The following is a 25,731-nucleotide window of genomic DNA, read 5'->3' as shown; positions in this document are numbered from 1 at the left end:
TACAGTGATTGATAAAACACAGCATCTGCCTTGGCAGATCATAGTAGATGACCCCCCAAGATCTCTTCCAGCTCTAAACCTACAGTCCTATGAGCTTTCACATATCTTGCAATATAATAGGAGAAAACAGATATATACAAAAGTAATAATCCAGAGTGATTCATAAGGAAGCAGTAAAGGAAATAAGAAGAGAATTACAGACTTTAGTTAAGACACCTTTGTTAAGTAAGCAAAGTAGAAATTGGCAACAACAATTAGATATTCCCTTTATTATTAAATGGTTTCCTTTAGTTTAAGCCTTACTTTGGCTTTTATCTCCTCCACAGTTCTAAGCCATTGTTAAAAGTTATTATACTTTGTAGAAAAATACAAAGAGTACAGGTCTCTTCTGAAAGGTTTTTGGAGGAGAAAAAGCATGTCCTTTTTAACTTAAGTTATAAATAAGAGCTTCTGAATATACTTAATTTAATTCTAACAAAAATAAGAGGCCTGTTGAGTCCCTTTTTTTAATTGGGAGATGGGTAAGTTAAGATAAAATTTTAATCCGTTATGTAGCCAGTGAAGACACTTAAAATTTTGAAAATTTTTCTTCAGAATAGTTCTACAAAAGTAGATAAAATCTGTTTGTCTCTACTGTTATCATAACAATACTGAGACAAATTTTACATAGTATTCTAACACAAAATTTTTAAATTCAAAGTTCAAGGCCATTCTTTACAGTACTCTTTCTTCTTTAGCTCCCTAAATTCATTTTGGCCTCTAATCTCATTTTTATTTTATGTAAGAAACTGCATGACCTAATTGGCTCAATTTTTGTTAGTGTGCATGAGTCCGTGTGTGGTGTATGTGTGTGTGTGTGTTTTTTTTTAAGAAAAAGATGATTTGACACCATTATCTCCACCCTATATTCCCTGAAGGGAAACCATGTAAAAGGTGAAAATAGATGTTTTTCATAGCATGGTTCTTAGCAACGGCATTCATTGCTGTTAAATAGTTTTTGCTAAAGAAACTCCAGAAAGACAATGGAAAACCTGCTTAATTTTAATAGCATCAGGTTGTAGAGGATTCAATAGGTCAGTCTGTACTACACTCAGCTAAAACTTTTTTAAATCAGAATTTTGGTTACCAACAAGCATTTATCAAGCCTCTCCAAAAGTGCCAGCACTTTGTTAGGCACTGGGGATACAAAGACAGAAGTAAAATGGTTGCTGTTCTCAAAAAACTTACATTTTATCAAGGTAAGAACACTTCTTCCTGTAGAGGGCTTCTCTTCTTGTGAGACTCTGGAGTAAAGGAAGAGAGAGTATCAGAAGGCATTTGGGTGATGGGAGATGATGAAGGAAGAAATGGGAGCTCTTGGTGAATGACCTGAATATGAGATGGCAGGTTCTCAGCTGAGAGAATGGATATGGTGTAGTGCTGGGAGGTTGAGAGAGATAAAAAGGTTTGGAAAAGATGCTATGATGAAAGGGATAATGTTGGTTAGGATTAGGTTGGTTAGTTATAAGGTTAATGTTGATTAGGAAAGTATAAGGATAAGATTATGTAACATAAATTTATGGTAAACCCAGTTGACCCAGTTTCATGATTTTTCTCTAGCACTGTTTAGCAGTACATTTATAATGGCCAAGTCAACAGATAGTAGGAGTAATGGGATATAGGGGCAAGAAACTCTAGAATAAAGAAAAGTTTAGAGTTAATAAGGGATCCAGATCAGGAAAGGAGAAGAGTGTTGACAGTGTTCTCCAATGGTAATGGTCTGGGAAAGAACTGTGGGGATGAGGGATTGAAGATTGCAGTGAAGATGAAGAATCGGGTTTGAGGTTAGAAGGCAAGAGGAAAAGGTAGAATAGATCATGGTCAGATAAAGGAATTTCAGCATATATGTACTTGCCAGTAGAACACTTTTAAAAGTGAAGGCAAGATCTAAGGTATGATTATATGGAGGAGTAATGGGAAATGAGTATGTTGAGGAATTAGAAGTTAGGGTGTTTGAAAGAGTTTTAATATATATGTTGGAAGTCCCCTTGTAGGAGGGTAGGCCTTGGAGAGGAGAGGACCAGGCATTGAACTCATCGATAAAGGAAGGAGAAAATAGTAAAGAATGGTCAACAACAATTGCCAGAATTTTGACTGGATGGTAGATGGATTGGGTATTCTCAAAGGAAGAAAGGTTATTGAATGATGGAGGTAGAAGGAGATCCTGAAAGTGACAGAGGGGGAGCAATGAGTATTCCAGCTTGCCCACCACAGCAAGTGAGTCAGGGTATGAATGAAAGCATAACCAACCATAGAAAGAGTGGCTGTGGAAGCACTCGTCATCAGGAGGGAGCCAGGCTTCAGTGCAGGCAAGAAAATGGAAGGAGGGGGGGGAAAGCCAGTTTATTAGCTATGGAACAGGCATTGGAAGAGGTTTTAGCTTTAGAGTGAGAATAGGTGGGATGGGGTGAGAAGGATAAAAATTAGAACGTCAGCAGTAAGGGATGGAAAATGGGGTCTGACAGTGGCATCCAGAAGTTAAGAATCACTGCCAATGATTGGATGGGAGTATGTAAGTCTCTGAGGAATGTAGGAGGCCAGAGAGGGTTCCTATATTTTGATGAAATAGCTACCCAGGAGGGACAGGAAGCCCTTCCAAGCAATAACCAGATCACAACAAAATTAGATTGAGTAGGCCAGACATTTTCCAAGAGAGCTTTAAAAATTATGATAATTAGTAAATCAGTAGAAGTTTTGCTTTCTGAAGTGGAGGAGAAGGGCCTTGTTTTTTTTTCTGGAGTGCCAAGGGTAAACTGAGCATCTTGAGAGCACATTTTTTTTCTGTCTTTCTATGTATCCTCAGTGTTTCGTGTAGTGCCTGACACATGACAGATGCTTAATAAAAGTTTATTGACTGACTAGTGCTTAATAAAAGTTTGTTGAATTTCATTTAAAAATTGAAAATATCAAAATATAAAGGCAGAGAATTGGGGGAAGGTAAGCATGTGCTTTAGATCCCAAACAGATTTCTTGGGAAAAGGTGAGAATATTGACATGGAAAACATTAGGATAGCAACAAGCATATGAACAGTATGCTATAGACCAATGAAGATAAGTTGAATTGTTTAATGGTGGGGACAGTATGAAGGTTTTAACAGCAATTGGGAGCAAGGATTTGGCTGACTTAGCAGTCATGTTAAAGTGAGCTAGTGGTAATGGGAAGTATTAACAGGTGAGAAGTAGCCAGCTCTGAGAAAAGTGGCAAGGGATAAAGTATCTTCTGGAGAAAGTATTTCCATAGGCACCAGAAAATGAGAAAGTATGATAAAATTAGAGTTCTAGAATGAAGAGGAATTTATTAATAATAGAATTAGAAGTTTCAGTAAAATAGGAAGATAGGTCCTGGGGAGGGCTAGGGTATTGCTGAGTAGAGATGAAAGTGTAAGGGAAAAGGTAGCATTGAAAGTGTGTTTTGAGCACCTTAATTACTTAAGTATTTACTATGTGCAAACTGGGTAGCTAGGTAGTTCAATGGATATAGTGATGGGCCTGAAGTCAGACACTTACTAGCTGTGTGACCCTGGGCAAGTCATTTAACTATTTGTCCCAGTTTCCTTGTTTTATAAAATGAGCCAGAGAAAGAAATGGCAAGCCAAAAAAGAGTCAAACACAACTGAAACAACTAAACAACTATGTGTGCAAAAAATATTGTCCTTAGTGATAGAAAAGTAAGGCAGCCCCTGCCTCAAGGAGCTCACTTTCTAACAATGGTGACAGCACATAGATGGAAGGTTCCATCTGCAAATCAGATGGAAAGATCCAGTGGTTCTTAGGGTAGAGGCAAAGCAGATGGGTAATGCCTCTTCTTTAATGCCATTTCCACTGATAAAATCATATCAGATGGAAAGATTCAGTGGTTTCAGGGGTACAGAAACAAAGCAGATGTTAATGCCTCTTTAATGTCAGTTCCACTGATGAAATTATCTCATGCTACCAGATTATTTGATGAAGCAGATTACTTAATACTAAATGGCAGAGTTGACTATACTTTCAAAACCCTACAGATAGGTATTTTTTGCCTAAGTTTAAAAATTTTTTGTACCCAATTTCATTAGTGAATCTATTATCTCTTTAGCATAGATAAAACTTATTGAGAAAATTCCCTCTACCAATGGAAATCACTACTACTCTGCAACCTATGGTTTTTTTTAACTTAGGTGCATGGGGTGATACGAGTTTACTTTGGATGTGCCCAAAGTCACACAAGCCAGTATATATCAGAGTCAATTTAAACCTATGTGTCCCTGATTTGAAAGCTGGCTAACTATTGCCATGCTACCTCTCATATTTCTAGAGGTAAATTTGAGGCTCTTTCTAAAATACTTTAAGTTAAATTTTATTGTAAAAGCATGCCATTTTATCTTAAGTAATAAAGTGCTCATTTTTAAACTCTAGGTACACTTCATGTAGGTGATGAAATCCGAGAAATAAATGGTATCAGTGTAGCAAATCAAACAGTGGAACAACTGCAAAAAATGCTTGTAAGTAAATAATTTATCTGTATATTTCTGAGATTACAGGCAGGAGGATGGGAATATCATTTTCAAATTCACAAAATCACGAATTTTCTTTTTATATACAAAGTATCTCTAACCTGTCAACAGATATTTGACAATCTAAAAGAATACAAAAACATTATTTTCTGAACATTTTCATTTTCAGTATTCCCTCTGTTTCTCACCAAACAGTTATATAAAGACCATTTTGCCAATATGTGTCTGTAAATTAATTATTTGCTGTTCTCCATTTTCCTGCCACGTTGTAGAAAATCCCCTTTTACAATTATCTGGATTGATGCTTATGGCTTCCTCAGAGAGGCCACTCCAGGGGAAGACCTCATCTCCTCATACCTGGACTAGAATGGTAGCCTTCTGGTGGGTCTCCCTGCCTCCGGTCTTGCCCCAGCTGCCTGAGTGGCCTTCCTAACACAAAGCCTGACCCTTTCATCCCCTTCCCCATGAAATCCAACAGCCCCTGCTCCAGCCTGGATCAAAAATGAAATCCTTGAGTTAGTTAGCATGTGAAGCCCTCCTGCCTTTCCTGTCTTCTGACACTTCAGCCCCTCCCATACTGTGCACTCCAACCACTGCGGCCTTGTTAGTGCTGTCTGCACACGGGGCGCTCAGGCCCTCCCCCCTGTCGCTCCTGGCAGGGCCTGCAGGTTACACGGCCTCTGTCCTGTCTGCAGTATAACGTGCTGCCTCCTCAGGGGCTCCTCAGGTGCAGGAAAGAGGCTTCTAACTTGTTCCTGTGTGTCTGGCACATAGTAAATGTTTGATGAATACATGTTACTTAACTGAATGGATTTTGGTTGTAGTCTGGATCTCAGCAAGACGCTTGATTACTCCGTGAGGAAGGGACTTCATTTTTTAGCTATCCAGACTCAAAGTTTATGAGAGAGAAATTGGTTCCCAGATCAATTTCTTTAAAAGCTATCAAGTGTGGGCAGCTAGGTAGCACAGTGGATAGAGCGCCAGATCTAGAACCAGGAGGACACCTGGGTTCAAGTATGGCCACAGATACTTCTTGCTGTGTGACCCTGGATAAGTCACTTCACCTCAGTTGCCTAGCCCTTACCACTCTTCTGCCTTGGAACTCCTTACTGTCAAATCTAAGATAGGTAAAAGTTTTAAATAAATAAAAATAACTATTGAGTAGCCTTATCTCTCTCACTCTACTTCAAATCACACCATCCCCACCAACCCCAACCCCCCCAAACCCTGTCATGATGGCATTCTTTCACTTGATTCATTTCTGTAGGAATGTCAGGAATAATCAAAAACTGAGATAAAAGTTTTATACAGTACATTAATGCTGTAACACATTAAAATGTCATTTTCATGTCATTTATGACCATTTTAACTATGTTTTTTTAAAGTTTTGATACTAACAAGAGTCTAGCCTATTAGATCTTATATTTGAGGTTATTTCTATAAAGTTTAAATATTAAGGCCTTGGTGAAGAGCATATCCTCCTATCACACACACCACAGTTTCTCTGAGGAAATCAAATTTTACTTAAATCACATTAGGGCCTTTTCCAGGAAAATAACTGACTATGAATATAGGAAGGAACTCTCTCTTTGCAGGCTCTCGTTATCATAAAAACCTTAGTGTTTATGTTCATAGGATACAGTGTAAGCTAGAGTTTCTCACCCCTTCCCTTTTTAATGAGGAATATAACTACGTGTCTTTGCTGAGGTCTTCATCTACTGTCTCACAAATGTTAAGTTGTTTCTTGAGATGATTGCTTTCCTGCAACATTTGTTTGTAAAGAAATTGTAAGGAAAAAAAAAACACTTTTATTTTCCAGAGGGAAATGCGGGGGAGTATTACCTTCAAGATTGTGCCAAGTTACCGCACTCAATCTTCATCCTGTGAGGTAATGAACCTAATGAACCATTCCCATCTCTTCTCAGTCCTGTAACTAACTGCCTGCTGATGGCTGAATGTTATTGCTTTCTGGAAAATTGTTTCTGCCTGTGCTGTTAGATCACGCACACCAATTTCACAACAAAGATAACGGAACAGAGGATTGTCCCACCCCACTAGTCAGTGCAAGCTCCATAGGGATCTCATCAGCACCTTGAATACTTTACAACCCAAAATCTAAAGAGAGGGTCCTTATGTAATGATCTGGTGCTTATGAAAGAAAATATATGTTCTCAGATAAAGAAATAAAGATCACATTTTCAGTAATATTTCCAGGAAGAACTTTTTACTTCCTTGTTATCTCATAAATAGTTCTTCTTTCCAAGAATATGGGAAGTGATCTCATAATTTTTTAGTGTGTAAAGAGCTGACTTGAGATCTTGTTTCAATTTAGGGAGATTCTCTCAAATAAATGTGATAGCCAATTCTGATTGAATAGTTTACACATATTACTAAATTGATGACTTAAATGTACTTAAAGAAAATAGAAATATCTAGGCCTTTTGTGGATTTGCTAAATGTTCATCTTATAATACTTACAAAAAAATTCATATCCTAAAGTAATTCAAGCATCCCTATGTTACTTCCCAAGGAGAGATGTGTATACATATTAAAATTTCTTTATTTAGTTTTCTCATGTATGATGTTAATCTAGTTTTATTCTAGTTATTGAATAAAATTTTTAAAGTGTGAGTTTTAGACAGGATGTTTTTAATATTTAGGAATATAAACTGAAATAAATTATGTAAATGGTACCAATCTTTCCATATTGCGCATTCATTTAGTTTGGCTAATACTCCTTCATACTGGGATCTTTTTATTTGTAAATATATATGTACATTGGTATAAAGAGTGCATTATGAAGTTCATTTTTAAGTAGTCAACTTATTGGAGGTTATTTGGAAAATTGAATTTGTACATGGGAATCTGAGGTAATAATACATTATTTCTTCTCCTCTCCATTAAAACCTATAAATTATCAGGGCGGGGAAGGGGGGGAGTCAAAGCACTCAATATTTTACTCCAAGGTATCTAGGAGGAAATTGTATGTAGAATGTATTATTTTTCGTGTGGATTTAAATGAGCCATAAAAACATTTATTAATAGCAGATCTAGTATAGGTTCTCCCATATTAGGTCTTGAGCTCCTCATGGTGACCGCTTTTGGAACTTCAATTAAAGGTATAAACCCAAAGTTTAAAAACAAATTCAGGTTTCTATGTAAGATTTGATGTTCAGAATAAAACATTATGAGTAGAAAGAAAAAGGTGGAAAAGTGATTCATTTTAAATATTCTAGAGAAGTTTAGTTTATAATCCTAAGTGTTCATGAAAAAATACTTTAAATTGGTACCATAATGTGATCAAAGTTTATGGGCTTTATGTCCATTGACACTTAGGATTCTATAATAAATGTTAAAAGTTTAAAATCCAGACTTCTAAGAATTAAAGACTTTCTACTTAGAGACTCATTCCTTTTGATATACAGTCTCTCCCCATTCTCCATTCATACACACACACACACACACACAGTAATTTTGTAATGTATATGTCTGTCCAAGGATTCTGTAGCCTTCATATTTCTTTCTCCTTTAAAAAAAAGTGACAGAAATGATCTTTGAAATATTCACTTTTCATTGCTAAGAGCATAAAAGAAATGGTAACAAAACCAGATTTATTTAGTGAGTTCTTTGCCCACTTGCTTTGTTCTCTTCTATTTCATGTGATTTTCAAGGAAACCAGTATCTGTAGAATGAGCAAAAAAGAACCTGAGAGTAATTCTGAATGTGATACATAGGTTGTAAGTGTGATCAAAAGGACAAATCAGTACTGACATAGGTGAATTTCATTTGTGGAATGTTAGCAACAGATGAACGTTGATTGATTGATTGATTGATTGATATTTATCAACCTGATACTAATTTTTTAAAAGAGTGCACCTACTTCTCTTTAACCTTATGTACTCATAAATGTTAGCATCCTGTCTGAGAGAGACACTGAATAAGTTGAAATATTTGCCAGTATTTTGAAAGTTCAAAATTTTTTCAGGAGTCGGCATTTCTTGACATGAAGGTTCTAAAAATTCAGAAATACTCATACAAAGTCCTCCTAGATGCACTAGCTTATCTTATTTAACATTTTTAGTACAATAGCTGTACAGTTAGGTTTGATTTTTAATTGCTTTTTGGGATTTTAATCTCTGTCACTTTCCTGGGTACTTGTTAAGGAAATCAAATGTTGAAGAATAAAACAAATGGTTTAATGAATGAGGTCTTTGTTTATTTGAATGATTTATAATTTTCACTTTCTGAAACATCAGTTCCATGCTTCTATGGAATCATGCAAATCTATTTTCAAATGCTAGAGATAAAACCTCCCCAAAATGATTGTCAGATTGTGGTTGTAACTGTTCATGTGATATCTGTGCTCCTGTGATAGTGTTGTGTTAATAAACTTGTGTCTTATTTCAGAGAGATTCCCCCTCTACCTCCAGACAGTCCCCAGCTAATGGTCATAGCAGCACCAACAATTCTGTTTCGGTAAGACTTCTAGTTACACACAGAAAAAGTGTGAACGTTTTGTTGGTGCTCACCTGCTCACTGTTCTAGTCATATGTGTTCAGTGGGAATATTGTCCTTCTGCTGATTTATAAAGGCCATGGCAACTCCAACATGGTTTTCTCCTGGAAAATGTTTCATCCTTTTCTTCTTACTTTAAAAAAAAAAAGATTTTGTAATGAGCTAAGTTCAAAGAACTATCATGCACCTCAGCTTTAGATATTGAAAATATTCCCAGCCTACCCCTTGGTATTATTTTTCTCAAACTTAAGCAAAGGCTTTTTCATCTTTTCAGTTTGAGGGCTTTTTTAACGGGTAAAATTACAAGTACGTGGCAGAGCAGACATTTTTGGGTATTCTCATATTTTGAAGTTGTATGCTTTGAAAGATAATTCACAATGTGTATTAGTTTCCGCTATCTACGTTTACGAATTGGTGTGCCCTCTGCTGCTGTGGTACGTGCACAATTTTTGTGAACTTGCCTGGATATGAAAAGCAATAGAAGCTGGCTTCAGATTGCACTATAAGCCAAGCTATCATCACATCTTTAACACAAAGTACTTCATATTCCACGTGAACTTGGGGAACAGAGATGCTGTGAATTTTAGTGTTTCTTTTTTTAAAAGCTATCTTAAAATTTTGAATAGTTTTTGTTTTTAAACAGATTTAAGTACTTTAAGATATGTAGTGACTTTAGGTGGCAACACCTACCTTGTATATTAGAATTGTTGCTACCACTCATCTGTTTCTGAAGACACAACATTCCAATAATACAATTTAAATGTCCTCCAGAATGTCAATAGCTTTATAAAATTTTCAAATAAAATGTAAAATAACAATTTAGAAATTATCTCAGTTGCATGATACTCATATTAAGGCATTGTGAAGGAAAAATAACCATGAAAGATACTTAAAATTTTCTCGTTTTTTTTAACTTTCAAAACATACATAGGTAATGCAGGAATCTATGACATCTAATATTTAATACCTTTCAGATTATAAAGTTAACAAAGATATTGAATACAATAGATTTTTATTACCAAGTTTAAAAGGGCAATAATCTTTTCTTTTATTTTTTTTTTTTTTTTAATATGAAGGAGGGTGGGGTGGGATTTCAGTTGCCGGTGCTTTTGTGTTGAAGATGCTGAATTGTTTCCTAAAAGCACATTTTCTGTCTGCTTAAACTTACCTGCTTTCTTCAGCTTGCTGCTAAATGGCCTGGGTTTTATTTCTTCATTAAATAAAATGTTTCTGAGAAATACCTAATACTTAAAATATAAATCTGGCTTGTTTTACCATTTTATAACTAACAGAACACACAAATTACCTTGTGCTCTTGAAAAGTAAAATGAAAAATTTTTCACCTGGGTTGGCTTTATTCTACAGGACTTGCCATCAACTACCCAACCAAAAGGACGACAGGTGAATAGACATCCTCTGTAGAAACTTTTCTAAACTAAGTTGCTAATAGCCAGTCCCTTCTTATTCTTTTCCATCCCATATCCTTTGTATATTAGTCTATAACATTTAAGCTTTAATAGCTGGTATCATTTCATTTTAACACATTTTACATGACTAATTCTTTACATGAATTTTTTAGTACATATATGTAACTGTGATTGTTATTGTAATTTCAACCTGACATTTGGTATTTCTGATTAAGAACTTTGTGTTGGGTATTGGCTTTTAGAATGAATCTAGTGGTTAAACAGTATACACAAAAACACTAAGCAGAGAATGTTATTAAAGTATTAATTAATTGAAACCTGAAAGTTGTTTTCTTCCTTTTAAAAGGAGATTTTAAAAAGCCCTTTAGAAATAGAAAAAAACTTAAGAATGCATACATCCCAGCTTTTATGCTAGTCCAGAGTCAACAGGGCAAAGATTCAAAATTGTCTTCTTTAACAGTTTTGCAATCATTACAAATGCCAAAAATAGTGAAAGTTAAGAGCTATTCTTGGTGCCTACCAAAAGGAAAACCATTTTCCAATTGCTAGCACTTAAGAGAGCCCAGGGTTTAAGATATAGATATAGTTTGCCTTTTTTTTTTTTTTTTTTTTTTTACAAACTGAATTTCTCAGAAGCAAACTTTGTGGATCATGAAGTAGTCAGATTGGTTTTACAGTAACCTAACCATTAATATTTTGATGTTATTACCCAAGTTACAGCTTTGTTGGATTTTAACTTGAAATTTAGTAATAAATAATAGAATTATAAAAATGTTTCCTATAAAATAAAGCTGACAGATTTTTAAACCATGGTATAATTATGTAAATATTTGATCTGAAGATTTCATCCTCTTAACAAAATACTTTAAAACTGACCCTTAATAAAACATCCTGGAACAATAATTTATAAGGACTTGAGTCCCAGAATTTATTTTTCTAATTAATTCCTTTCCTAATTAGTCTGTTACCAGTATTTTAACATCCCTAGGAAAAAGTTGTCATTGCACACCTTTGTCATATGCTGACCATGTATTTATTATAATGGTCTATTCCTTATATACTTTAACATTTCTAAAATGTTGTCTCCACACACACACACACACACCTTGTTGCCTATTTCATTTAATAGTGTTCCAGAGATAAAAGTCACCCATCATTTGGTTGCCTTAAAAGAAATACAGTTCAACATCCTCTTTTTTACAGATAATGAAATCAAAGCCCAAGATGGGTAAATGACTTCCCCAGGGTGACACAAGTAATAAGTTGCAGATTCAGGATTCAGAATTAAGTGTAGTACATAGTACACTCCATTTCTGGCCTATTTTCCACACTGTCATGACATGCATCCAAAAATCAGCTCTTGAGTTATAATAGCCTGAGGGATGCTTTAGGGGTTGCATTGGCATATCCAAAAGGAAATAACTAAGAAAAATCTGCCCACCAAAAAAAAGGGAGAAGAGGCAAAATACTCACCATAAGAACTTGCACCTTTTAATAGTTTTTATGTTTAACTTTAGTATTTGCAAACACTTCCAGTTCTGATGTAATTACAGCCTACAATTCCTGCTAGCATGTAGGATAAATTGAACTTAAAGAGTATAAAGGTTAAGTGAGTGCTGCTAAGGAGTGTTATCATTTGCTTTAATATTAGTATCATTAAAATATATTTAGGCTTTAAAGTGGCATGTTTAATACAAAATACAAAAAATACTTCTAACCATTTTAAAAGACCCCCTCCCCATAATTGAAGACTTTTTCTGTTCAGGATAATGCATAAATGAAATTTTCAATAAAGGAAAACTTTCATTAATCCTGAACAGGTAAATGTTTATGAAAAGTAATAGCAGTATTAGACTGAGAAAGTTTATGTTTTGCAAGTTTTAGAAACTTTACATATTAAAGATAATGTAATAGGAGTAATAAGGTCCACATTATCTGTATTACAATAGCATCACTTCATTTCTGGTTTTAGATGTTTTCTGTTTTTCATTTTCATCTGTCATTTTTGCTTTCATCTTTGAGTTCCTTTTTGTTTCTAAGTGTTATATGTTTATTAAAAGTATAGTATTGCTATGGTACTCTTTCTTACACAATCTTATTTTATAGATCTACGTAAGAGCACAATTTGAATACGACCCAGCAAAGGATGACCTCATCCCCTGCAAGGAAGCTGGTATCCGATTTAGAGTCGGTGACATTATCCAGATTATTAGTAAGGATGACCACAATTGGTGGCAAGGTAAACTGGAGAACTCCAAAAATGGTACTGCAGGTCTCATTCCTTCTCCTGAACTTCAAGAATGGTATGCTTTTGTTTTCTGTTCAAAGAATACCATGTTTCACTTTGGGCCTCATTTTATAAATTAGATTTATTATAGAATGTGTTTGGTTATATGAACTTTTGCCTCACTAGTACAAAAATGCTAGGTTAAGAATTTAAGGAATATCTTATCTAAATGAATCACCTCAGGCCCTTAACAGATAAAGTATTTTATGACTGTTTTAGAATTTTTTTGACAGTTTACAGACCCTTAAAATAAGCACTGCTTCCTTTTCTTGTGACCCCTTTTTGAAAACTACACATTCATTGAGTTTAGGTCAATCAAAATGTTTTTGGTGTAAAATATATTTGCTTTCAGGATAATCAAAATTATTTTCTTTGTGAATACCAATCTTCTCAAAAATGCATTTTGTATTGAAAAAATATTAAAACTGCAGACTAAAAAACTGAATAAGGTGAATTTTTAGTCTTTATGACTTCTGAACTTCAGCAAAAGGAAAGTAGCTGACTAATTGACACCCAGACTACATATACAGTCTGTTGTTACCATTGCTAATCTATTTGTGTAATATAGTACCTAGCTCAAGTATCTTTGGAAAATAAAACTAGCAATGTTGCAAGGAAGGAAGGAAGGAAGGAAGGACAGACTAGTTTTACATACATTTTTCCTGTTGCAGGTAAAGAGATAATTTAGTGCTTTTCAGTTCCCCATGCCTAAAAAGTTAAAACCTTTTGATCCTTGGCTAAGAAGATATTATATGAGCATGTCTAAGCTATTCAAAGAGGTCTGTCCTTAATTCTGTAGTCATCCCCAGCTCTTCTTGATCTAAATTAATTCACAGATTTGGAGAATATGCAGTTGGTTTTTGATGAATTATATCATTTGAAAATATTATGGTTCCCAGGTATTTGAACAAATCTTCACAGTATTTGTAATGTGAATCTGACCTCAAAGACTTCACAGTCAAATGTAGCAGCAGTATTAGCAGCTTCATTTGTAAAAATAAATGTAAAATCGTGAATATGGTCCCAAGGAACATGGTTTCTAATTAGGTGTGTTAGTCATGTTAGTACTACTACCCACATTTACGAAATTTTTTAAAACATCACAAGTATATATTAAATTATTCTACAGAGTCCAGACATTTTTTCACCTAAACAATGTTATAGCTCTTTTTAAGAGCCTGAATAACTGTTTTCATTAGTAATAATAGTTTATGGTTGCATGGAATCTTTTGTTTTAAAGCTTTAAACTGCTTTTAAGTTGGTGTTTAAAGAATAATTAGAGAAGAACAATCTCAAACAATGACACTATGTAAGAAACACTTTGTCATTTGGAAGTTCTGTTAAAGCATAAATTTTACACATATTGTAGAATAAAACCTTAGGGTGTTTTTAATATAATAGAGAAGATCCACATATGGATATTCTTAGTTTCAATACAAATAGATAATATAAATTGCTGACTATCTGATGAGCATAACTACAGCCTACTGGACAAGTTCAGTTTCCCCATTAAGATCAACTGATTGGATCCAGATGTAGGCCACCCTTTTTTTTCCCCGAAAAAAAGTCCTGACTATAGCCCATAATCACTGTTACTTTTAAGTATATCTCTGTGTGTATTCTTCTTTCAAAGAGATCTTATTTTATAGAGGCATTCTATATTAAGAGATAGCTTTAAGTTAGACCATACAGTACTTCAGACATGTGGAGGTATAAGCAATTTCTTTTGGGATCTAAATCTTATTTTTAAAAGGACTCAAGAATTGAAAACTTAATAACTGATAGGACCCCGGATAAATGATGGCACTACAAAGTTGACCCAATCCTTTCATTAAATATATTATTCCTCAGGCTTTCTGAAATGAAAAAACATTCTCACAAATTCAATATTAGAAAACATATTACTGCCTTCTAGAATATATATAGATAGATATAGATATAGATATGTAGATATATAGGTATCAACCAAATGTTAACATGCCAGGAACTCTTCATAGATAAGTCACAGAAAAATTTTACTTCAGATCATGCATGGTTCCCAATATTATATAACAAATACTTTAAGCCTTCTCTTCCAGGGGAAATTCATGCTTCTTTTTAGTTTTAATTTTATTTTACACAGAAAATTAATACCAGTATATCATGTGCCCCTTAAATAACATTTTTTTTCTTTTCAGCAATGCTTATGCCAGGCTAAAGATACACACTAAATTTTCTTCTCTTTTTCTGTCAGGAGAGTTGCTTGTATTGCCATGGAGAAGACCAAACAGGAGCAGCAAGCTAGCTGTACTTGGTTTGGAAAGAAGAAAAAGCAATACAAAGATAAATATTTGGCAAAGCACAATGCAGGTTAGAAAGCATATAACTATCACTAAAATTATATCAAATGTCACTTTACCCAGATTAAATAGGATTTTTCAAACCCAGCCCAGATAACTAAAATGTCTTATATGGGATGTTAGGCCAATTTCCAGAAAAACTGTGTGTCCACTTATATTTGCCAGATATTAGGCAAATTCTTATTTATCTTCATGGAAGAAAAGTGCTACTTCATGTAAGGGAATATCACAGTAGTTAGTCATATTCTTTGTAAATATAAATGATACTACACCTCAGCCAGATAAATGTAGTGATCTGAATCCTTCCTTTCTTATGTGCCAGGAATCTCGAATTAATGTATTTCTTGGAAATAGCCCCTCTAATGAAACCATTTTTTCAAACTCCCCAAACCCCTAGCTCTTCTATATAGATCATTCTTGTCCTTTGATTTAGTAGAGGACTTACTAAATAGGAGAGAACATTGAGCTCCAAAGTATTCAGTCTCATACTCCAGAAAGCTGGGTTTCCATTTTGAAAGAGGATTGAGCAGGTGTGACTTTTTAAAAGCAGATTCTTTAAGTTGACTTGTTTTTCTATAGTTCTTCATTGCTTTAAAGAATACTAGAATATTTTCCAAGCCTTCCTTTCACTATAATAGTCATCTGTTATATAAGATTATACAAAACATTCAACTTTTTAGACATATATGTCAAGATATGCAACTAAAACAAATACAATTTGTTTGATTATCACACAATAATTAAATTCCCATTAGAATGACAAAATCTCCATTCACCTAAAAGAAAGTGCAAAGTGACATAAAGAATAGAATTTATTTTATTTTCAGAAGTGCTTTTTGTGTATTGGTAACTCCTTTTATTAAGGAAATTGTAATAAAGAATTGATGTTGACATTAGATTTTTTTCCCCAAGGTTTCAGAAATTATCCTACATACCAAATGTATATCATGTGAAACCTAAGTGAATCCATTGACACTTTTCCAAATAGAAAGAATACAGTGTCTCTGGCACTTAATGGATTATAAACTGTGAAATATATGTACTGAAATATATATTGTTCCCTCAATTCATCAAGGAAAATTATTATTATTATTATACATTATATATTATATTATATGTTTATATGCTAATTGATATTAGAATTATATATAAAATTTATATCTATAAATAAAATACAAAAATATTATTATTATAAATTATAACTTTTAAGAATTCATTTCTTACTCAGAAATCAACAATGACCATTAGGAATAGTATATTTTGTGGGATAGGTATACTTTCATAATTTAATTTGGAATTTGATGTTTTTTTCTTTCACATTAGCTAACCTGCATTTTTATTTTCAACAATTCAGTTCACCATTTTAAGTGCCTACTTTGTTAGTGGTCTGTGGGGTTTCCTGATAATATAACTGAATGCAGCTGCTGCATAAAAAGCAGAATTCCCTACCTTGAATTTGATTGCTTTGCATTAGACACCAACATTGCAAGACGAAATGAATGTAATCTAATCTCTCTTCATTATAAACATTTAATTAATGTCAATTGGAATCCTAAAAAATCCAAAATTTGATTTGTTTCAGTGGAATGCTTTTCTTGACCCAAACTACCAGTTGTGAAGATTGAAATTAATATTCAATAACTATTATATTTTAAAAGTTTTATTAATAATAACTAAAGCAAAATGCTACCTAAACCACCCAGCCCACTCATTAAATAAGAGAGGGAGAGGGAGGAGCTACAAAACTTATAAAACAATAATGTGACCACACAAACGTGGAGGCGCAGGAGAGATTAAAGGGAATTTGGGAAAATACTTAGGGACTTCTGGGGGATGAAGTCCAAAGGTTCAAAACCTCCATTTATAAACAGTGATCATTAATAAACATATTGTTGACTATTTTCATAGACGTTTTATCAGTTCACAGTAGGGCAGTTTTGAAATCACTCATTTTTAAAGTTATATTGTAATGCTTAAAATCAATTAAATTTGAAGATCTATTAAAATAGCATTGTGTCCCACCCTTACCACTCTTCCACCTAGGAGCCAATACACAGAAGTTAAGGGTTTAAAAAAAATTTTTTTTAAATAGCCTTGTGATTAATTTAGAGAGCAAGGAAATTACTTGTTTTTCTTATCAGTTTATCCTCATTTCACACAGTTGTATGTACAACAAAGGGCAGATGGAGTATAGTATTAAATTACCATCCGCTCACAAATCCAGGCTTGGAGAAAATGTCAGAGGGACAAAAAATTGAATTAAATAAGGATTGAAAAGTCTTAACTTCACAATTTTTAATTGGATAGAACCCTGCTTCTTAGGTAAGGAAAGTGCCTTTATGGAAGTGCTATATAAATGTAAGCTTTGATAAAGTTGGAAACATTATTTAAATGAGACAAGACAGTGGCCAGAAACTTTCCTCACTGGCTCCTTTTCGCTTCCTTCTATGTTACCTTTCTCTTGTCTACTAACCACCTCCCCAGTGATCCTCTCCTGCTGGAGAGTAGAGACACCTTTCCTCACCCCTGAAAATAGATGAAACTCCTAAAGACCCCAGGGAGGTAAGATGGCACCAGAGGAACACTTTTGGCAAAGCCAGACCAAGGTTATGTTAAGTCTCAAAGTATGTTTGTGTAAGATTATTCTCCCGATAAGGATTTCTTTTTAACTACAGACTTTTGAAGAATACCATAATCTCAGATTTAAAAGCCACCTTTCAGCTATCTAATCCAGCATATTACCCAATAAACATAATGATGATAATCTACATTTCTATAACCTTTATTGGAAAGACTTGGTATCAGAAGGTATGAGTTCTACTTCCATGTCTACTATATGACCTCAAGCAAACTACAAACTCTCTGAACCTCAGTTTCCTTCTCTATAAAATAGGGAGAAATACTTGCTCTATTTCACAGGATTTCCCTGATATAAAAATGAGCTGTGCACTGTATCAGTCCTATCCTCTAAACGACCTTTTGAAACTGGCAAAAGATGTATCGTTAACTTCATTTTACTGATTAGAAAACTTGGGCTTGGTCTTCTGAATGCAGTTAGATCAGATAGGATCACATGTAGTAGGCAGCAGAAAACCAGAACTCAGCGCTCTGGTCTTTAGATCCAACCCAGGAATCATTGTATTGAACCTCTTAACATCAGGATTTGTACTCATCCAAATTCTTCTTTTAACATTGTTTTGATATGAAACAGAATGGTGTAGAACAAAGTTTGTCATACTTAAAGCCTGCAAAACTACCGAGTGCAGTTCAAACCAGATGAAAATGTAATTGGAAATTTTTTAATCTGATAAACTATACATAATGTTAATATGTGACTTTCTGAGTTAATGTGTGGTGTGGCCCCAAGGGTTCTGTTTATTTTTGAGTTTAACACCACTGATAAAGAAAAGAGATCACCCAAAGACCTAAATTTTAATTACTGAACTCAGCAATTACTAATCTTGTAACTCTGGAAAGTCATGTAATATCAGCCTTAGTTTCCTCCATTTGCTAACCTGAGGCATTAATTGCACTGCCTCTTAAGTGAGGAAAGTGGTTTAAAAGTTATGAACTGCAATAAGAATGTAAGCTTTATCCTTTATCTTTTGATAAAGAATTCATTTTCCCCATGAGGCCTCCCAGTTCATTACTGAATATCTAACTATTAGAAAGTTTTATTGAATATCTGCTTCCATATAACTCTCACTAATTGATCCCTCTGTATCATACAGATATTTCTACTTCTTCCTCCTCCTCCACCTCTTCTTCTGCATTTATTTTATTTTGAGTTCCAAATCCTCTTCCTCCTTTCATCCCCTCTCTCCTCCCTCTGCCATTGAGAAGGCAAGCAGTATGTCAGTTATACATGTAAAATTGCATTAACATATATCCATATTAGCCATGTTCTAGAATTTTATAGAATCATAGAACTAGACCTGGAAAGGACCTCAGAGGCCGACTAACTGCACCCCATCTCAAATAACGACTTTTTAAAATATTAGAAAGCAAATATTATGTCCCTCAAAGTTTTCTCATGTAAAAACTAAATCATCTCCAGAGGTGGTTTTGAGACATTTCACCATTGTGACACCCCATCAAAATGCATACCAGTTTGTCCAATTCCTTCTTGAAATGCATCATCTAAAAACAAAGATAATACTCTGCATGTGCTCTGACAACTGTCATCCCCTTATAACCTATACTTATATTGATTCAGCCTAAGATTAATCTAGCCTTTTAGACAACTGTGTCAGACTCTTGTCTTATATTGAATTTGGAATCAATTAAATTCCTAGATCTTTTTTTTTTAGCATAACTCCAGATTTCAAAATTGCAGTCTAAGCCAGGTATTTCCAATTCTATATTGGACATATAGTGAGTGTTTTTCTTATGTATATATTTATATTTTAAACCCATTAAATCTTTATTTCTTAATGTTAGCCTAGAATTCTATTTTTAGGATATTGATTACCATTCAACATATTAGGCTAGTCCTTCTACCATTATTAAACATGTCTTCTGTTTCATCAAATCATTGATTAAAAGTTTGAATAGGCTAGAACCAACCATAGAAGCCTATGGCATACAACCCAAGAACTCCCTTCGGGTTCACATTAATCAACAAATTGTGGTTACATTTGTTCAGCAAATCTATGAATCTAACAGTAATATACAGTCCAAATGTCTCCATCTGGTCCACATAGATATAATTGGAAACTTTGTCAAATGACTTGTTAAATCAGTTGCTTTCTGCCTATGATTTTTCTTTAACCTAATAATCTAATAAAAAGAAAATTCTTATTAGCTGAAAGTAATGTTTAAAGACAATCCATACTGGTTCTTGATGACCCCTACTTTCCTTTTTAAGTACTCAAAAACAATCTCTTTAATAAACCATTCTAGAATTTTTCTGTGGATTTAGGCCAAATTTATTGGTCTGTAGTTTTCAAAATTCAGAGGGTTTTTTCCTCTTAGGAAAATTGCTACATTTCCTTGTTTCTGATCTTTGAACTTCTGTTTTCCATAATTTATCTGAGATTACCAACTATTCAGCAAACCCATCCTCATTCTTTCAGGACCCTAGGATATAGTTCATCTTGGCTAGGGAATCCGAACTCATTTAAAGCAACTAAATTTCACCTTATTCTCTCCTTATATTTCATGGGCCTTCATTTTACCTTAGTCGTGTGTTTTCTAACTTTTCCATTTAAAAAACTTTCTCTCTGAAAGAGAAGATGAAGCAAAATAGATTCAAGAAATTTTGTTTATTCTCTATTATCTGTTAACATTGCAGCTTCTGCCCCAAATGAACCTATTCTTCGTTTGTTTTTTTTAATTCCTCCAAAATAATTTTGAGTCGCCTTTGTGTTATTCTTACTGTTTTCCACAAACCTCAGACTATTCTCAGCTTACTGACAATTCTTAGAGGATTTTTTTTTGTAATTGGACCTCATTAAAGAGCTTTCTGCGCAACTTCATGAGTATCTTCTATTGAGTAACTTCTTTTTTCCTCCTCAGGATCCATATTTGGAATGTAATATCATAAATTTTTCTTCTAATACTGCACAGCTTTCTTGAACCATCCCTTTTAGAGTCTGTAGCTCTCAGTCATTCAATAAGCATTTATTACACCTAGACCCCAGGTACCCAGTGATGAGGATACATAAAAAGGCCAAAAAAGTCTTAATGAGGTAAACAGCATGCAAGTTATGGACAAACAAAATATAGACAGGATAAGATAAGCAGCATACCTATCTTCTCTCTGAATTTCTTGAAATCTGCCTCCCTAAAAGTCAGAGGTATAGGCCTATCTTTCTTTCTCTATTATGAAATCTAAGAGCATGATCACTTTCTTCCAAAGCTCTGCCATTTCTTTTCCACCATATTTTTTCTTTACAGGATCATAAATAAATCCCACAGCTTCGGAGACCAAATTCTCATATTTTCTTTAACATTTCAAGAGGTACTGTCAACAAGGCAAATCAAAAATACATATATGCATGGGTATATATTTAAAAGTATTTATTCAAATTCGTACCAATAAAATATTGGGGGGGGGGCAGGACAAGGATTATCAAATAATAGAGTGCCAGGCCTGGAATCAGGAGGACCTGAGTTCCAATGGCATTTCCTAGCTGTGTGACCCTAGCCAAGTCACTTAACCTCAGTTATCTAGCTCATGCCCTTCTGTCTTGGAGTTGTTTGTTTGGTTTTTTTAAGAAATATATCAGATGTTCAGCTGTTAGCAAAATAAGACTTCTAGCACAAATTAAGCTTTATCCTAATAAGCTGCCTATAGAAAGAGATGTTATTAACTTAATATACTTCAAGAACATTCAGCAACAATATTTAACCAACTGAGCTAACCAGGGGCCCATAAAACTTAAGCCTAACCTCCAGTAGGTTTCCATGTTTTGTTTTGTTTTTTGGACTATTTGAAACATCAACAGGTCATTTATCCCCACCGCCACTAAATAAGATGTTCACTAGACTGAAAAAAGAAGTTTCCTTGTTCCCTATACACCTAATTTGACACCAGTGTCAAATTCTGAGGTTGTATACATTCATGGCACTATTGTAACACCCAGAGTTTAGTTTCAGAAACCCGTGAGTCTCTTAGTAGTAGAGGCCCCAGACTAAACTTATCACTGTCACATTCAATTGCAATGGGAATTCCACATACCTAGACTTTCACTCAATTTTACACAATACATTGCCTCTATATTTCTAACATACAAGGCCTTCTTAAATTGTAAGCTCCATGTATAAGGTGCAAAGATACTTTTTTATTTTTTTCCTCCTTGAATAAGAATGAATGTTGAAATTGTTTTCTTCTGAGAAAGAGTCAGTTGGAAAATAATTACCTAAATATTTAAAAGAAGAGCCCATATTTTTGAGTAATATACCAGATATTAGTAGGGTTATGAGCAGACTGTATTGGACAGCATTTCTGAAGCCTTGGAAATTAATTTGATTATTATTTGATGTTCAAAGCAAGTGTACTCTCTCCACTACCAAAAAGATTTGCAGGCCTCATTTTCTACAAAAAGGCAATGGCCATCTGTCAAGACACTGTGATTAGAACTCTCAAGTCACTTTCAGATCAGCCTTTTGATGTGAATTGTAAAAGATATTTTCTTCACTGAGTTATTTTCATGAACGTTAGAGGCTTGTTCAGTGGTATTTTAATGTCTCAATTAAGTCATCCTTCTTACTTCTTCCTTCTCAGAAAAATTGTAAGACCTTTCAAAATACCTTTTTTTGAAGTGCTTACTTGTGCTTGCTACCACACATTAGAATACTGACTGCTGTATACTAGAGAATTGTCAGACTTACTGAAATGCATTTATCATTTCTTAATGTGATTTATTTGCCTTGTGTTTAGAATATTGCATGGTAAAGTTTATTTTGTGCCTATTATATTTTTTATTTTACTAATATAATAAAAGCCATATTTCAATGACCCCTGTACATTTTTCATGCTGTCTTCTTCCCAATGGCCTCTGTGCATGTAAGTAACCCGTCAAGTGACTATGCTTCTTCATTTGCTTCTTACTATTATTTCCTTTTAATAACTCCTTTCTGTATCAGCCAGCAGCACAGAAACTTTAAAAGTTTTGTCTTTAAATGCTCTCCTCTTATTCCTCGTATCTCTTATGTATTTAGAAGTCCTTTTTTCATTTGTTTTGAAATCCTATAACCATGTAATGATCTCATTTAGACCAGAGCAAAACCTCTTGCTGCTAATGTGTAGTTTAGGGCATGAATGCATATCATATGTTTTATTTGTTGGTATCTAACACACGTGTGTGTGTGTGTGTGTGTGTGTGTGTAGCTTTAATGTAGACTATTGAATAGAGGATAGAATTAGAGTAAACCTAAGGAAAAGGACTAGTTTATTAACCCATTTGGAAAATTTGGCATCTTTTATAATAAGCTTAATAGTTTTAAATATTTGACACTTGATAAAATAGAACCTGAGAGCTGGTAGAAACCTTTGAGATCTTCTAGTTCACCCCCTAATTTCCAAAGAAGTGAAGTGGATTAGCCAGTACTGTACATAAAACAGATTGCCTCAAGATGCTGGAACTAGAATTGAGATATCCTGACTTATGATCACTTCAAAGCCAACTCTTTTTCTGTCAGTATATTTCTTTCACAGTCCTGCCTTCTCTTGATTGAAAAATACTTAGAATCACCAGTGCCCAAAAAGCAGCACCTGAAGCACTCTGACCAACTTTTGTAATTCTTCTTCATCCTTCCCCTGCCCCTATAAATTTGCAAGATGGCTTCATAAGAAAGAATATTCATTTTCAGTAGTTTTGTGAAGTCTTTCATTGCTGAGTAGTTAAACATTCAGAACTTTTCTGGCTTTTGAGTAGTTCTAAAGGACAAGATTTCGAAGACTCCCTTATCACCTTCCTAGTACAATATTAGTAGAAAAAATGCACTATCACTGGTTACCATGAACTAACACCCTAAAACCTCTGTTTTCATATTATCACAAACACCAAAATGGAGGTTCCTACTAAATTTCATTGCAGCCTCTGACAACTTACATTTCCAAAGATTATTGTACTGAGAAGGATGATAACTGATTATTAGAGATAGACCTAATATTGAAATTGTTATCCAGGTCTCCTTTCATTTGGCAGTGTGATCTTTGCTAAATAACTTTTCTGTATCAGCTTTACTCTCCTTGGTTCCTTTCTTACTCCTTGGAATTTTGCTAAAATAATAATAGCGGCTCAAAAGTGAGTCAGTACCTTTTGCAAAATTCAGTTTGTATCAAAGAAAATTTTTAATTTATTCCTTGGTACATTTTGGACACTGTCAGGGATGCAAAAGATACTGTAAAAAACATAGACCCTAATTAAATCTAAAATTTTTATCAAGAGTTTTCAAATAGAAGTGGGAATTGGAATTATTTGAACTTTAACAATTGTGACTATCCCCTTTCAGAAAATTTTAATTGATGGTTTAAATTGCTTTTACAACAGAAAAAAAAAAGGTTTAAAAAAAGACTTATTAAGAGAAATACTTCTTTTCAAAATGTACTAATGACAGTTTCCAGCTTGCAGAACTTTCCAGGCTCAGGTTGTTTTGGCCTTCAATCTCTTTCCACATGATTGAATTCAATTCAATTTAAAGTATTTATTTTATCAAAATGGTTGCCACCACATTTTCACATGAATATACAAAGATAAAATTATATCATCCACAAGGAAGCATTTTACTCCTTTCATATTTGAAGTCCTTCATTGCTGAGTAGTTAAACATTCAGAACTTTAACTAGCTCATAATAAAATATTTATTTAACTTGCCATTTTACACTTGTAAATTGTAGTTGTGAAATGTAAGTGTTAAAAGTTTGGAATTAATAATAGCACAATATCTTTCTTGAACTTAAGAGTAAAACCTGCATGCTTTCATCTTAATAGTTATAAAGCAGTTATTTCAAATTGAATATTGATTCTCCATTCATTTCTCATCATGCTCTAGAAAAAAAGGAGTCATTTAGCTACTTTTAGTTAAAATTAGATGTGCTGAAATTGTTTTCATGTTGGCTACTATTTGTAGACTTTTATTTTTAGCATTGCTAATTTTTACCATTGCAAAAGTCTGAACAGCATGTAGTTTTGGATGAATTTGTCATTTGATGAGTATTGCATGGAGAAACACAAGACTTTCAAAGAGACAGGTTTCTCTGCATGTTTTTAATATATCTTTGGATGTAGTGATTTAAAGTCTATTTTCATATTCTTCAAAATGAACATTTTCCCTGAAATACTTAAGTTATTTTTTTTTAATTCTGAATACCTTATATTAAAATATATTAGGTATTGCTATATTTTGTTTCTTTTTTTAAATTATCACTTTTGATGATAATTTTTGATTATTTGATGATGAAATTTGCCAGTAAAATAGCCATATTTATGTATAAAGCTTTTGTGAATTCTTTTAACTCAACATTTTTCACAAATTTTTGCTTTATAGTGTTTGATCAATTAGATCTTGTTACATATGAAGAAGTAGTAAAACTGCCAGCATTTAAAAGGAAAACACTAGTCTTACTAGGTAAGTTTGATGATTAACAGACCTGCTAGTTTTAATGATCAAAACTTTCTTGATTTTTTTTTTAAGTTTCTAAACGTCACTGTCTTCTTTTGTTTTATGAAATAGGTGCACATGGTGTTGGAAGAAGACACATAAAAAACACACTCATTACAAAACACCCAGACAGATTTGCATACCCTATTCCACGTAAGTGATTCTCTGTCTCCTCCAGCGTGATATACAAACTCTTCTCTCTTTTAAAATCATATTGATTTTAGTATCTATTTAGCTATAGTATTTTATAGTATAGTATAGTATTCTATATATCCATAGTAATTATTGGTTGTTTTTCAGGGCTCCTACATTTGAAAGATGTTTATTCAAATTGTTTACATGTTTTATTCAAAATTTGTCATTTGGTAGCTTAAAAGTACTTGGATGGCAGGAGTGAAGAAGAAAAGATTCATATTCTTCTTTCCTCTTCTAGTGACATCTAAACAGTGTTGTATACTCAGCCTTTGTGTGATCTGTAACAGATCTAAGGCTCTTCCCAAAGAGTAGGGAAATATGTACCC

The 25,731-nt window shown here is 33.8% G+C and overlaps 1 protein-coding gene across 4 annotated transcripts in view; it reads left to right on the top strand.

The window, feature by feature from the left end:
* Positions 1-25,731, top strand: part of CASK (calcium/calmodulin dependent serine protein kinase) — a 442,102-nt gene that overhangs the window by 399,964 nt on the left and 16,407 nt on the right. The window contains exons 17-24 of one of the 4 annotated variants that reach the window (XM_044670182.1): positions 4,435-4,520; positions 6,352-6,420; positions 8,940-9,008; positions 10,413-10,448; positions 12,581-12,777; positions 14,995-15,110; positions 25,112-25,177; positions 25,283-25,363. In XM_044670182.1, the coding sequence (XP_044526117.1) occupies positions 4,435-4,520; positions 6,352-6,420; positions 8,940-9,008; positions 10,413-10,448; positions 12,581-12,777; positions 14,995-15,110; positions 25,112-25,177; positions 25,283-25,363 (720 nt within the window). Of the gene's footprint in view, positions 1-4,434; positions 4,521-6,351; positions 6,421-8,939; positions 9,009-10,412; positions 10,449-12,580; positions 12,778-14,994; positions 15,111-25,096; positions 25,178-25,282; positions 25,364-25,731 lie in introns of all 4 variants that reach the window. The other 3 variants (XM_044670181.1, XM_044670183.1, XM_044670184.1) reach the window with 3 other exon arrangements.

The sequence above is a fragment of the Gracilinanus agilis genome, chromosome 3 (genome assembly GCF_016433145.1).
Source record: "Gracilinanus agilis isolate LMUSP501 chromosome 3, AgileGrace, whole genome shotgun sequence".
NCBI lineage: Eukaryota > Metazoa > Chordata > Mammalia > Didelphimorphia > Didelphidae > Gracilinanus > Gracilinanus agilis.
This window is presented reverse-complemented; position numbering and strand designations above follow the sequence as displayed.